Source organism: Neoarius graeffei, chromosome 7 (genome assembly GCF_027579695.1).
Source record: "Neoarius graeffei isolate fNeoGra1 chromosome 7, fNeoGra1.pri, whole genome shotgun sequence".
Lineage (NCBI taxonomy): Eukaryota > Metazoa > Chordata > Actinopteri > Siluriformes > Ariidae > Neoarius > Neoarius graeffei.
The window spans coordinates 573,051-589,427 of NC_083575.1; the positions used below are offsets into that span (position 1 = coordinate 573,051).

The 16,377-nt window shown below is 41.4% G+C and overlaps 1 protein-coding gene across 4 annotated transcripts in view; it reads right to left on the reverse strand.

The window, feature by feature from the left end:
- Positions 1-2,111: 2,111 nt before the first annotated feature.
- Positions 2,112-16,377, reverse strand: part of tspan14 (tetraspanin 14) — a 51,234-nt gene continuing 36,968 nt past the window's right edge. For all 4 annotated transcript variants that reach the window (XM_060925047.1, XM_060925046.1, XM_060925048.1 and 1 more), the window contains exon 10: positions 2,112-5,288. In XM_060925047.1, the coding sequence (XP_060781030.1) occupies positions 5,223-5,288 (66 nt within the window). In that variant the 3' untranslated portion in view covers positions 2,112-5,222. The remainder of the gene's footprint in view (positions 5,289-16,377) is intronic.

The following is a 16,377-nucleotide window of genomic DNA, read 5'->3' on the forward strand; positions in this document are numbered from 1 at the left end:
TCGCTTTACCGGTCCATCGTGGTGAAGAAGGAGCTGAGCCAAAAGGCAAAGCTCTCAATTTACCGGTCGATCTACGTTCCGACTCTCACCTATGGTCATGAGCTTTGGGTAATGACTGAAAGAACAAGATCACGGATACAAGCGGCCGAAATGAGTTTCCTTCGCAGGGTGGCTGGGCGATCACTTGGGGTGAGAAGCACAGTCACTCGGGGGGAGCGCCGCTGCTCCTCCACATCGAATCAGCTGAGGTGGCTCGGGCATCTTTTTCGGATGCCTCCTGGATGCCTCCCTGGGGAGGTGTTCCAGGCATGTCCCCCCGGGAGGAGGCCCCGGGGAAGACCCAGGACACGCTGGAGGGACTATGTCTCTCGGCTGGCCTGGGAACGCCTCGGTGTTCTTCCCGAGGAGCTGGCCGAGGTGTCTGGGGAGAGGGAAGTTTGGGCTTCCATGCTTAGACTGCTGCCTCCGTGACCCGGTCCTGGATAAAGCGGAAGACGACGAGACGAGTTATGGTACCATGTCGTTGGCGTGCATGCTGGAGTTCATTTGAATCCTCATGAAAAGTATTTTCTTCGTACTCACTGATCCTTGGAAATTCAGAAATAGTTAGCAGCAGTTTTCCTCAAACCCTCTGTTCAGCAAAGACAGGTGAGATGAGATGCTCACTTCCAGTCCTGAAGACAGGTCCATGTGCAACAGTAGGTTCCCTAGCGGCAGCGCGAAGTCCCAAAAACCTTCTGCAGCAGTGGCCTCCGCGGCAGCGGGATGGCAGGGAGGCATGTAAGCTTTGAGGCACACTATGCAGAAATTCACAACACTAATAAACCCACTATTCATTCCCATAAATGTTCATATCGTCACCAGTTCACGTATAACGTCCATACTCACTCAGAAAACCTGGCGCAAAATATGTCTCCTTCTCCCAGCTAGCGAAAATGAGGCTAACTAGCACTAATACACAACAGAAAATGGCGTCACCAAAGTTTAGTATAATTTCCGGCGGAAACAACTTCAAACACGGCTCACTCTTACATTTTGTACCAGGTAACACACATAAAACCTCCGGTTTTTAGTTTCAATAACAGCAGCAACTTTAAACAGTTTCAAACGGCTTACAACTAGCTCTTGACATTGTCGCTATTCTTTTCCCTCTTTTTTTGTCCCACCCCCTCTCCGAATCCGGTAGGTAGTTGACGCTCATCTCTGACTGGCATTAATTGGCTAATAACAGATTGACACCTGATGACCCAAATAAACAGAGGAAACGACATGAGATATTCAAAGACCATCAAGACATGGGACGTTTCAGCCCCCTCCCAAATAAAGCACCAAACACAGACCTCTCTGCAGCAATTCAGCAAACATTTCAAGAGATATACCACACATTTGCTAACCAAACACACATCCAAAGAAACAAAACCTCATTTGCAGCAGGGCACTACATTTATATTTTCACCCATCATTGCTTTTCATCTTTAAAAACAAAAATTCCATAATTGATAGATTAGAATTCCTGGGTGGTACATATGGAAAGCACAACTCCACAAAGTGGTCAGAAATCCTGACTACAATTTTTTGGGTCAATCTTGTAAAGTGATAATTACAGCAGCATGTTAACATCACCATCTGAACAACTTTGAAAATTTTTATCAGGGAGAAACCTTAAAGGGTGAGCATTGACTTTACTGTTGACTGAGTTTGAGATTAATTCCCTGCTAAATTGTGTCGATACTTCAGACGAAGCAATTACAACAAGCTCTCCCTGGCCAAGGCGCATTGATACCATTTAGCTTCACTTGGTTGGCATATTTCGGATTTCTGACCAAGGCCTCACAATGCATAGCACTCAATGCACAATTACTTGTAAGATTTAAAAAAAAAAAAAAAAAAAAAATCACCAGCTGCTTTTCAATGTCACTGCCTGCTGTTGACCAATTCAGGCTCGTTGTCCTATTTTGCATGGTGGGTTTGTTATTGCTGAGGTGGGCTGGACCCTAATTCATCACTCAAATTAGAAAGAAAAAAAGGCAGTTGGCGGTCTCTTTCTTTCAGAACCCCTGGGCTGATCCTGAGCTCAATCCTGAGGTCACAAACAGAAGAGGGCAGCAGGATGCACATGCAGGAAAATGGTTTATTTACAATATCAAGACACATCCAGACAAATCCAAAACTTGAGACAAAAATGTAAATCAGACAAGGTTCCAGTGATCAACAAAACACTTTCAGAAAAATCCAAAAAGAGCAAGAAACAAGGCACGAGCAAAACCAGAACAAACTCCAAACACTAGGTAGAGTCTGGCACAAGTTGTTAACAAACAAACCGTGCGTGAGGAGTCCTGATGTACCTGCTCCGAACGTAAAACAGCTGCGTGCGATTTGCAGACGGATCTGCAGTACAGTCCAGGAAGCAGGTGCTTAGCTTCACGTGGCACACAGCATGAGGGAGAGTTCATGACAGATTACTTCAATAATTCAACCTCATTATATAGTCATAATATGCATAGTTAATATAATCCTATCCATCCATCCGTAGCCACTTTTATCCTGTACAGGATTAGCGACATTGAGTTTTTATATATATATATATATATATATATATATATATATATATATAAGTGCTGTCAAGCGATTAAAATATTTAATCGCGATTAATGTCGCGACTGTCATAGTTAACTCGCGATTAATCGCAATTTAATCGCACATTTTTGTCACATGAAAAACTATTGTAATTCTCTTATCAGCATAAAGTGAATGGGCTTGCACCAATTTTTTTTTTTTTATTGCAGAGCATAACACGTCTTGTCACAGCCACTGACATCCATATTAGATGAGAAAACCAAGGGATGAAAAATAAAGTGCATATCACTGTGAAAATAAAAAAATGTTTTATTTTACTCTTCATTAGTTTCTTTTGAAGAGAAGTATTTGCCATAAAAGAAGAAAAAAACAAAAATAAAAACATTCATCATACGTTCAAAAACATTAATCATAGTGTGGCACTGTATTATCTAATGCTCACTGCTTATAACTCTACACCTCCCCGGTGGAGATGAGCTGGGAAACTGAAGACTGAAGGAAAAGTGTTTTTCCAGTCTCACCTGTGAAAGGTAATCCCATGTGAACTCGTTTGGACGGTAAACCTGTTGGTACAGTTAAACGCAGCGCGTGACAAGCCTCAGCAGGAACTACGGGTGACTCGCAGGGCCAAATTAGAATTTGCGTTAATGGCACTATTTTTTTTAATCGCGTTAACTTTGACAGCACTAATATATATAAAAACTCATTCCCACAACAAACTGGCAATAAAATGACACAAAAGCAAAACTGCAGCTTTTTATTAATGTATAAAATATTATAGTCCAAAAATTTAGACAAGTTTTAAAAATAGCCTTAGAAATCTACAATTGAAACAGTAATAAGAAAGAAACAGTACAAAAAAATATAAATTTATAATTCTTTAGTTAACACTACAATAAACATTTCATAATGGCACAGAGTTAAAATAGTGCATTCAATGAAAGGGTTAAGAAAGTATATTCTAAGATTCCTTTGGATGAAAAGTTTAGGCATAATAGTTCAGTGTTAATGTTTCTGTACTAAAGTCTCTCTCACACACCCCCCTTTCAGGGCCTCAGACTCCAATAAAAGGCATCACAAGTTTAAAACAGGAAGAACAGAATACAGGAGAAAGTTTAAAGCAAAAAAGTCACTCAGCAAAAAAAAAAAAAATAATGGTAAAACATAACATTTTAATCAAATATTATCCTCCAATATTAACACAACCTTTCCAGATTCAGGTGAAAACTAATTATTAGTCCTAAATCATTGTATATAGACTATTAAAAGTTATATAAACAGACAGTGTCAAACACTCCCAAACACAAGATATAAACATGCATGTATGTATACAAATGCACATTTTATATACATGCACACACACAGTACTAGTCAAAAGTCTGGACACACCTAATTCAATGGTTTTTCTTTCTTTTTTCTATCAAACTTTAAATTTTTACTATCATTTCTCTTTACCTTGTTGTTCAGTTCTAAACATAATATGGATTACTACAGTTGGAGAATAGGGCTATTTACTGTTTGAGCTCAAATGCATTAAAAAGGCAAGAAATTCCACTAATTAACTTTAGATGAGGCTCATCTGTTAATTGAAAAACATTCCAGATGACTACGTCGTGAAGCTGGTTAAGATAATGCCAATAGTGTGCAAAACTGTCAAGGTAAACACTGGACACTTTGGAGAAACTAAAATAAACATTTTATACACACACACACTTTAGTTTCTTCAAAGTGCCCAGTATTAAAATATACATGCTTAACATGCATCAGTTTTTTGTTTACCACATAGGTTTGTATATATTCCATAGTTCCACTATCTTCAGTATTGTTGTACAATGTAGAAAAGTCAAAATACAGAAAAACCTATGAATGAGTAGAGTAGAAGTACACAAACTTTAGCCTGTTATTGTGTGTGTGTTATATAAAACATACATGCATGTGTCTGTGTCTGAATTAAAAATGTTTGTTGGTTCTAAGATTTTAGAATTTCATTCTGAAATTCATTTTAAAATGATCAAACTATTTCACATGATTATACAATTATTATAATGCATAAAAAAATGAATAAAAAGCCTCCTAACTGACAAAGCCTCCCCCACTAGGAACATAAGTATATTTTAATTCTTGTGTACAAACTTTTGAAGGTTGCTTCAGTGGCAGTGTTACAGCCAAGTTTTTCCATAAGATGTGACTCAAATTTGGAATAATATGCACAAAGAATACAGAATGTTGACATGAACACAACATGAAGACGTGTGCTCTGCACCAGGAGGGCAACAAAATCCACCAATGACATTCGCCTTCAAATAACTGCATTTGTCTCTAGGATCCATGCACTGATTGGTCAATCAGATTCAGCATCACAAATATTCACATTTATCTGCAGCATCACAAAAATATAAAACTGGAATTTTAAAAGAATGCAAATTTCAGACCTGAGAATGTGAAATTACAGTTAGTCATTACACCGTGAGTATGAAACATACTCAATATCAAAGGCACTGCAGAGACAAATTCACATCCAACGTACATCAACAAATACAAATCTTGCTCCCCCACTCACACAAACGCACAGTGAAAGTAACAGGGAGAAATACATGAAAAAACATAGGGAAGGTGGGGTCTCGATTTTCAAAAGTTTGCATTTGTTAATAATTGTATTTCACTTTCTCAATGTCACTGATCAGATTCCGAGCGAGGAAAATTCCCACCATCTGAAACACAAATAAAAAAAAAAAAAGTTACGACACGTGAAAACAACAAATGAGAGTAAATACACAGTAAGAGGTGCGTAAATCTGTGTGTGTGTGTGTAATAGTGGTGCGCATGTGTGTTAATAGTAATAGTGTAATAAACCACTTTTACACACACGCACACCACTATTACGCGCACACACCTCTATTGCACACACACACCACTATTACACACACACACACCTATTACACCACTATTACACACACAAACACACACAACTATTACACCACAAACACACACACCACTATTACACACACACCACTATTACACGCACCATTACACACACCACTATTACGCACACACACACCACTATTACTTACACACACACACCTATTACACCCACCATTACACACACACAGACACCACTATTACACACACACACCATTACGCACACAGACACCACTATTACGCACGCGCGCGCACACACCATTACGCACACAGACACCACTATTACGCACACACAAACACAAACATACCACTATTACACACACACACACTATTACACGCACACACAGACACCACTATTACGCACACACACGCACCATTACACACACACACACACACACAATTACACCACTATTACACGCACCATTACGCATACCACTATTACACACACACACACACTATTACGCGCGCACACACACCTATTACACACACCACTATTACACCCACGCACACACACCACTATTACACGCACCATTACACACACGCACCACTATTACGCACGCGCGCGCACACACAAACATACCACTATTACACGCACACAGACACCACTATTACACGCACCATTACGCACGCACACACACACCACTATTACGCACACACACGCACCATTACACACACACAACAATTACACCACTATTACACGCACCATTACGCATACCACTATTACACACACACACACCATTACGCACGCGCACACACACACCACTATTACACGCACCATTACGCATACCACTATTACACACACACACACACCTATTACACACACACCACTATTACACACACCACTATTACGCACACACACCACTATTACTTACACACACACACACACACCTATTACACCCACGCACACACCGCTATTACACGCACCATTACACACACACACACCACTATTACGCACGTGCGCGCGCACACACATACCATTACGCACACAGACACCACTATTACGCACGCACACACACACAAACAAACATACCACACACATATTACACACACGCACACAGACACCACTATTATGCACACACACACACTATTACACGCACCATTACGCACACACAGACACCACTATTATACACACACACACACACACCACTATTACACGCACACGCACCATTACGCGCACACAGACACCACTATTATGCACACGCACACCACTATTACACGCACACCACTATTACATGCACCATTACGCACACAGACACCACTAATACGCACACGCACCACTATTACACGCACACGCACCATTATTACACGCACACGCACCATTACGCACACACAGACACCACTATTACGCACACACACAACAATTACACCACTATTACACGCACCATTACGCATACCACTATTACACACACACACACACACACTATTACACACACTATTACACACACCACTATTACGCACCATTGCGCGCGCGCACACAATTACACACACGCACCATTACTACGCACACACACACACTCACCATTACACACACAGACACCACCATTACGTGCACACACACACCCACCACTATTACACACACCATTACACACACACCGCTATTACACACACACACACCTATTACACGCGCGCACACGCCACTATTACACACACTCACCATTACACACACAGACACCACCATTACGCGCACACACCCACCACTATTACACACACCATTACACACACGCGCACACACGCCACTATTACACACACTCACCATTACACACACAGACACCACCATTACGCGCGCGCACACACACACACCCCACTATTACACGCGCTATTACGCGCACACACCATTACACACGCGCACACACACCACTATTGCACACACGCACCATTACACACACACAGACACCACTATTATGCACACACGCACCATGACACACACACACACACACCACTATTACAGACACCGCTATTACGTGCACACACACACCATTACACGCACACACCACTATTATACACACACACGCGCACCATTACGCACACACAGACACCACTATTACACACACCACTATTGCACACACGCACCATTACACACACACAGACACCACTATTATGCACACACGCACCATGACTGACACACACACACACACACACCACTATTACACAGACACCGCTATTACGTGCACACACACATCACTATTACACACACACTATTACACACACAACTATTACACCACTATTACATGCGCGCGCGCACACACACCATTACACACACCACTATTACGCGCGCACACACACACCACTATAACACACACCACTATTACACGCGCGCGCACACACCCAGCGGTCTCAAAAGTAGCCGGTCACCGGCGGCAAATCGCTGGCTGTGGCTTGTTATGCCGCCGGCTATTGTCAGTCGAGTCACAAAATTTAATATTAAATATTTGACGGCAAAAAAAGTTGTGAACGTAAATTACATCCACTATGTCATGTATGTCCGTTGCCGCGTCAACTTTGTTTACATCCTCGACAAGAGTGCAGCCATTACTGCCTTGTGTTGCCAGATTAGTTTTAAGTGCAGTTTGGCGGGTTTTGAACATATTTTGGGCTGTAAAACGTCAGCAGTATCTGGCAACATATTTTTTTTTACTTAATACAAGAAATTAATGGATGCCAACATTTTTGCCAAAATGGTATTTTATTTTCCATTGTTTAGGCAGCTTCAGCATCATACTGTGAGATTCTGTTCAAATTGCTTTTTTTCTTCTATGAAGCCTGAGCCATTTATTTTATTAGTTTATAATTATTGTTTAATTTAGTCTTCAGGAGAGACTGCCTGCACACAGGACTAGTATTAATAGTTTTTTTTCTTCCATGAAAGCTGAGGCATTTATATTATATTTGAAGGTAACTTCATGTTGTGCTGTGAGGTTCTCTGCGCTTTAACTTTTGAACCAACAGGTGCATTTGGATAAATAAAGCCTATTTTTCTGCATTTTTGTAGTCCTGGTAATCTTTTATATTGGTAAAGTTGTTTATAGGACCATTTCTCAGTGTCTTTGTTTTTTTTAATCAATAGTTTTTCAGTAATAACTTAATATTTAACATATCACTCAATTTTAAACAACCCCCGCGCCTCCCCCATGGGCTGCCCCCATAGTCTCCAAAATTTCTGTGGGAAACACTGGCGTGCGTAACAACGCTAATCAAGCTTAAGCTAGACGACCTGCCTCAAATACCCGTCCCGGGTAAATGTTATCCCAATTTTAGATGACCTGTTCCAAACCATCCCGCCCCATGAAAAATTCGTACTTGCATCTCTCTCTCTCATATATATATATATATATATATATATATATATATATATATATATCCCTGCACGCTTTGCGTGCATTATGTCTGCCGCTGGCAGATATTTTACCATTTTGCACCCTGCTGTAAATTATTTGTACCCTGCTATTCTCCCAAACTTTGAAGCCCCTGCACGCCCCATTACACACACGCACCAGTATTATGCACATGCACCACTATTACACACACACAGACACCACTATTACGCGCACAGACGCACCACTATTACACACACGCACCACTATTACACCACTATTACCCACTCACCACTATTACACACACACCACTATTACATACACACCACTATTACACACACGCACCACTATTATGCACACACACACACACACCACTATTACACGCACCATTACACACACCACTATTGCGTGCACACAGACACCAATATTACACACACACACACGCACTATTACGCACACACACTACTAAACACACAAACACCACTATTACACACGCGCACACACCATTACGCACATGCACCATTACACACACACCACTATAACACACAGACACCACTATTACGCACACACACACCATTACGCACACAGCACTATTAAACACACCACTATTACAAGCACAACATTACACACACACACAACTATCACACACAGACACCACTATTACGCGCACAGATGCACCACTATTACACACACCACTATTACACTACTATTACGCACACGCACCATTACACACACCACTATTACAAACACACAGACACACCGCTATTACGCGCACGCACGCACGCACACACACACACACACCAATATTACACCACTATAACGCGCACACCACTATTACACACGCACCACTATTACGCGCACACACACACCACTATTACACACACGCACACCACTATCACACACACACCGCTATCACGCACACAGACACACAACTATCACACACACACACCATTACGCACACACCACTATTACACACACGCACCATTACACACAGACACCACTATTACACACACACACTATTACGCACACACACTACTAAACACACAGACACCACTATTACACACATGCACTATTACACACACACACCACTATTACACACACGCACACCACTGTTACGCACACACCATTACGCACGCACACACACCACTATTACACACACGCACACCACTATCACACACACACCGCTATCACGCACACAGACACACAACTATCACACACACACACACCACTATTACGCACACACCACTATTACACACACGCACCATTACACACAGACACCACTATTACACACACACACACTATTACGCACACACACTACTAAACACACAGACACCACTATTACACACATGCACTATTACACACACACACCACTATTACACACACGCACACCACTGTTACGCACACACCATTACGCACGCACACACACCACTATTACACACACGCACACCACTATCTCACACACACACCGCTATCACGCACACAGACACACAACTATCACACACACACACACACCACTATTACGCACGCACACACACCATTACGCACACCACTATTACACACACGCCACTATTACACACACGCACCATTACACACAGACACCACTATTACACACAGACACACACACTATTACGCACACACACTACTAAACACACAGACACCACTATTACACACACGCACTATTACACACACGCACACCACTGTTACGCACACGCCATTACGCACACGCACCACTATTACGCGCACACACTATTACGCACACACACTACTAAACACACAGACACCACTGTTACACACACGCACCACTATTACGCACACACCACTATTATGCACACACCACTATCACGCACACAGACACACAACTATTACACACACGCACCACTATTACGCACACACCACTATTACACACACACCACTATCACGCACACAGACACACAACTATTACAGACACGCACCACTATTATGCGCGCACACCATTACGCACACCACTATTACGCGCGCGCGCACACGCACCATTACACACACCACTATTACACAGACACCACTATTACGCGCACATGCACTATTACACGCGTGCGCACCACTATTACGCGCACACACACTATTACACGCACGCACACACTATTATGCACACACACTATTACACACAGACACCACTATTAAGCGCACACAACTATTACACACACAGACACACACAACTATTACACACAGACACACAACTATTACACACACAGACACACAACTATTACACACACAGACACACAACTATTACACACACAGACACAACTATTACACACACAGACAACTATTACACACACAGACACACAACTATTACACACAGACACACAACTATTACACACACACAACTATTACACACAGACACACAACTATTACACACAACTATTACACACAGACACACAACTATTACACACAGACAACTATTACACACAGACAACTATTACACACAGACACACACAACTATTACACACAGACACAACTATTACACACAGACACACAACTATTACACACAGACACACAACTATTACACAGACACACAACTATTACACAGACACACACACAACTATTACACACAGACACACAACTATTACACAGACACACACACAACTATTACACACACGCACCATTACAGACACCACTATTACACACACACACCACTATTACGCGCGCACACTATTACACACACAGACACCACTATTACACACACACACCACTATTACGCGCGCACACTATTACACACACACACACACACACACGCCACTATTACGCACACAGACGCCACTAGCACACACACAGACACCACTATTGCACACACACACACAGACACCACTATTACGCACACAGACACCACTATTGCACACACACAGACACCACTATTGCACACACACACACAGACACCACTATTACGCACACAGACACCACTATTGCACACACACAGACACCACTATTGCACACACACACACAGACACCACTATTACGCACACAGACACCACTATTGCACACACACAGACACCACTATTGCACACACACACACAGACACCACTATTACGCACACAGACACCACTATTGCACACACACAGACACCACTATTACGCACACAGACTATTACGCACACAGACGCCACTATTACGCACACAGACTATTACGCACACAGACGCCACTATTACGCGCACACACTATTACGCACAGAGACGCCACTATTACGCACACACACTATTACGCACAGAGACGCCACTATTACGCACAGAGACGCCACTATTACGCACACACACTATTACACACACAGACACCACTATTGCACACACACAGACACCACTATTACACACACACACTATTACGCACACAGACACCACTATTACGCACACCACTATTACACACACACCACCATTACACACAGACACCACTACACACAGACACCACTATTACACACACACAGACACCACTATTACACACACACACACCACTATTACGCACGCGCGCACACACCACTATTACACACACACACACAGCACTATTAAGCACACACACGCACCATTACACGCACACACACTATTACACACACAGACACCACTATTACACACACACACACAGCACTATTAAGCACACACACGCACCATTACACGCACACACACTATTACACACACAGACACCACTATTACACACACGCACCATTACACACACCACTCTTACACACACACACAACTATTACACAGACACGCACCACTATTACACGCGCACACTATTACACACACCACTATTACACACAGACACCACTATCACACACACACACACCACTATTACACACACACCTATTATGCGCACACACACACACACACACACACACACACACGCTACTATTAGACACACGCACGTGCACACACAGTGTTTCCCATACATAGGCCGTTGTGTTGCGCAGCACCACACAATGGATTCCTATCGCCACACAATCAAATTTGCGATTTTGAAAAAAAAAAAATTCCATTGCGTGTCGTTCCGTTCATCCATAGTGCTCTTTCTTCTCATTCACGCGTGCGCACACAGAGAGAGAGAGAGGCGTGTACACAGGCCTGCCGGTGCGCATATACCCGGACTGCAAGTCGGCCTGTTAGGCTAATTAAAAATAACGCAGCCTTCCCGATTCGCCTTCCGACCCCTTATTTTAAAAGGTAGCCTACGTCGTGCTCGTGATGAGCTTTATCATAGCCTTCTTGGCTTACAGGAAACGGACATCCCTGAGTCAGGCTATAAACCGATTCTGATGCAGACAGCAGCAGCTTGACGCGAGGAACCGGCCTTATTGCATTATCCCGTTTATCCCGCTTCAGCAATCACTTCCCTTACGATAGGGCACTGGAGGGTTTTTTTCAGGAAGCCACACAGAATTAAATGTTCTGATAGGGCATGCAGGCTTTGCACCAATTAGGATAATGCTTTTTCATTACTGTTAGTTTCCTTGGTGTTACCTTAAGTGGTTTCTTATATCTAATTATGATATTTTATTTTATTATTATTTTGTTACATTATACTATTTATTTCATTTTAGTATTGGTTGAGGTAAGTGTTGAGTTCAATATTTAAAATAAAAACCTCCAGCTTGTTTTTTGAAATGTATTCCTTGAATGTCAACTAAAGAATGATTGAAAGATTGCCACCAAAAAGGCAAAAAACTAAGGTCAAAACCAGAGATGCACCGATTGACCGGCTGCTGATCGGAATCGGCCGATTTTCACGTGATCGGCCATGACTGGCGACCGGACGGGCAAAATTAAAATATGCTGATTTTCTGCCAATCAAAACTTGTGTATCACATAGAGATGAAAGTGGAAATACTCGTAATTCACAAGTAAAAAGACTGCAGCTCCACTGGCAGCTTGAACATGCTTTCTAGTGCGATTGTTTTGTGCTTGTGCAGAACAGTGTCAGTCCTGCGCGCCTAACGAGCTCCGGCGTGCGCCGTTAACAACAACAAAAAATTCACTATATTTGGATATCCACATATAGTGATTTTTTTTTTTGTGCCAGATATTGGATGTGAAAAGAAGAAAATGTTTGTGGTTGTGTGAATTTCCCATTACAGGAATTAATACGTTAGCCTATTACCAAACATCTAGTTAGATTTGTACAAAGAGAGAAAGAAAAAAATGTCTTTTTGTTAGTTTTACAGCCTTGGTTGCACTTGATTCCATTGGAAATTACTCTACAAATACACATTTGACAAAGATGATAGAATGGCTATGGTATAAGTATGACTGGAAATTATTTTTGTATTTTGATACTGAATGAAGAAATGGGTTGCTCTATAAGGCAGAAGTTTTCAGATCTAAATAGGCTTATGAAAGTGTGTTCCATAGCAGTAGGCAAATAATATATGAGGGGGAAGTTGGTTTTGTGCCAGATATTGGATGGGAAAAGAAAAAATGTTTGTGTGAATTTCCTATTTCAGGAATTAATATGTTAATACCAAACATGAAGAAAGATTTTACAAAGAACAATGTCTTTTTGTTTGTTTTCAACCTTTGAGGTGTTGAAAATTTATTACTGAAAATCTGGCAGAATGTTCTATTAAAGAAAAGATAAAAAGAAAATAGTCTGTGTGTGCTGTGAAGTGGTTTGAAAAAATGAAATCGGAATCGGCCAAAATCGGTATCAGCAGGTCACACTCCATGGAAAATCGGAAATCGGAATTGGCCCAAAAATTGCAATCGGTGCATCTCTAGTAAAAACTAAACTTTAACTTCAATTTTGGTGAGTAATTTTCATAAATTTAAAAGACAGGTTTTCCACCAACATCAAGCCCAGCAAACTAATGGCCTGCGCTGTAATGTAAAGTTGGGTCGAGGAATGAAACCAGGCAGGGTTCTGGGAAAAATTGTTTTAGCTGTCTTCTCTTAAAGAACTTAAAAGAATTTAGATTGAACTGAATAATCTCAAATGCTTCTTGTAGCTTTAAAATAGTCCCAGCAGGTGACTCTGAAGAAAAATAATGTGTGTTTGAACACCGCCCGCTGTAAACACTTTGCATTATACACCCCAATGACCGACTCCACTCCACCGACCACCACTGCGCACGATTCTCTCATCGGCACAGTGGGGCACCACAAATTGCTACCTGGTCTGTGGGAAACACTGCACACACCACTATTGCACGCACACCCTAATCTAGGAATTTGAAAATAGGGGACAGAAAATATTAACATGGGTAAAAATATCCCTCATTTGTTTCAGTTAGTGGGGACAGAAAAATAAGTAATACATTGGGAGATATTTTCAAGAGTACATCTATAAACAGAACAGTTTTATTAATCTTTACTTTTAGAATATCATTAACATAATACTACATTGAACTTTCAACAGGAAAAATTAAACAAATTACTAAAAAAAAAAAAAAACTAGCAATCATGTAGAATGTGTAAGATTACCAGGACTACAAAAATGCAGAAAAATAGGCTTTACTTATCCAAATGCACCTGTTGGTTCAAAAGTTAAAGTGCAGAGAACCTCACAGCACAACATGAAGTTACCTTCAAATATAATATAAATGCCTCAGCTTTCATGGAAGAAAAAAAACTATTAATACTAGTACTGTGTGCAGGCAGTCTCTCCTGAAGACTAAATTAAACAATAATTATAAACTAATAAAATAAATGGCTCAGGCTTCATAGAAGAAAAAAAGCAATTTGAACAGAATCTCACAGTATGATGCTGAAGCTGCCTAAACAATGGAAAATAAAATACCATTTTGGCAAAAATGTTGGCATCCATTAATTTCTTGTATTAAGTAAAAAAATAATGTAAAGTGCACACAGTCCTTCACTGTAAACATAACAGAATTTAAGCCTATATAAACACTGACTCGCACATCATGCAGTGTTGCCAGATACTGCTGACGTTTTCCAGCCTAAATATGTTCAAAACCCGCCAAAATGCACTTAAAACCACCCAATCTAGCAACACTGCGCACATGCTGCTTCTCTTGAACGTATACACGGAAGTAAGGCGGAAGGTAGTTTGTCAACGTCACTGCAAGACGACGCCAACGATTGGATATAATAGTTCACAAAACTGTTTTACCCGCTAAATAAACCATTCGGAATACTTTGGTCCTTTCCGATATTTTCCGATTGGTGTGTAAACAACGCTATATTTACCGCAGTGCTTGCTAGCAGGTGCTGACAAATTAATACGCACAAGACTCAGTAAAACGCGACTACATGCTCTCTCTACTTATAAATGCACGACAAAATTAATCGATACGCGATATCACTCTCGCGCCCAAAAAGTGGATTTGCGACAGACAGATAAAAAACGCGTATTATTGCGTATTACGCACCCTAGATTAGGCTCTGCCACTATTACACACGCACCACTATTATGCACATGCACCACTATTACAAATCTCTAAATGGTACAGGGCCCAACCCAATCAGATCTACCAGATCGCAGCAGCAAAATTTACTGGTAAAACCAGTTGTTAAAACAAAGTGTGGTGAAGCAGCTTTTAGCTACTATGCAGTACAGCTATGGAACCAACTGCCAGAGGACATTTAAAATGCTC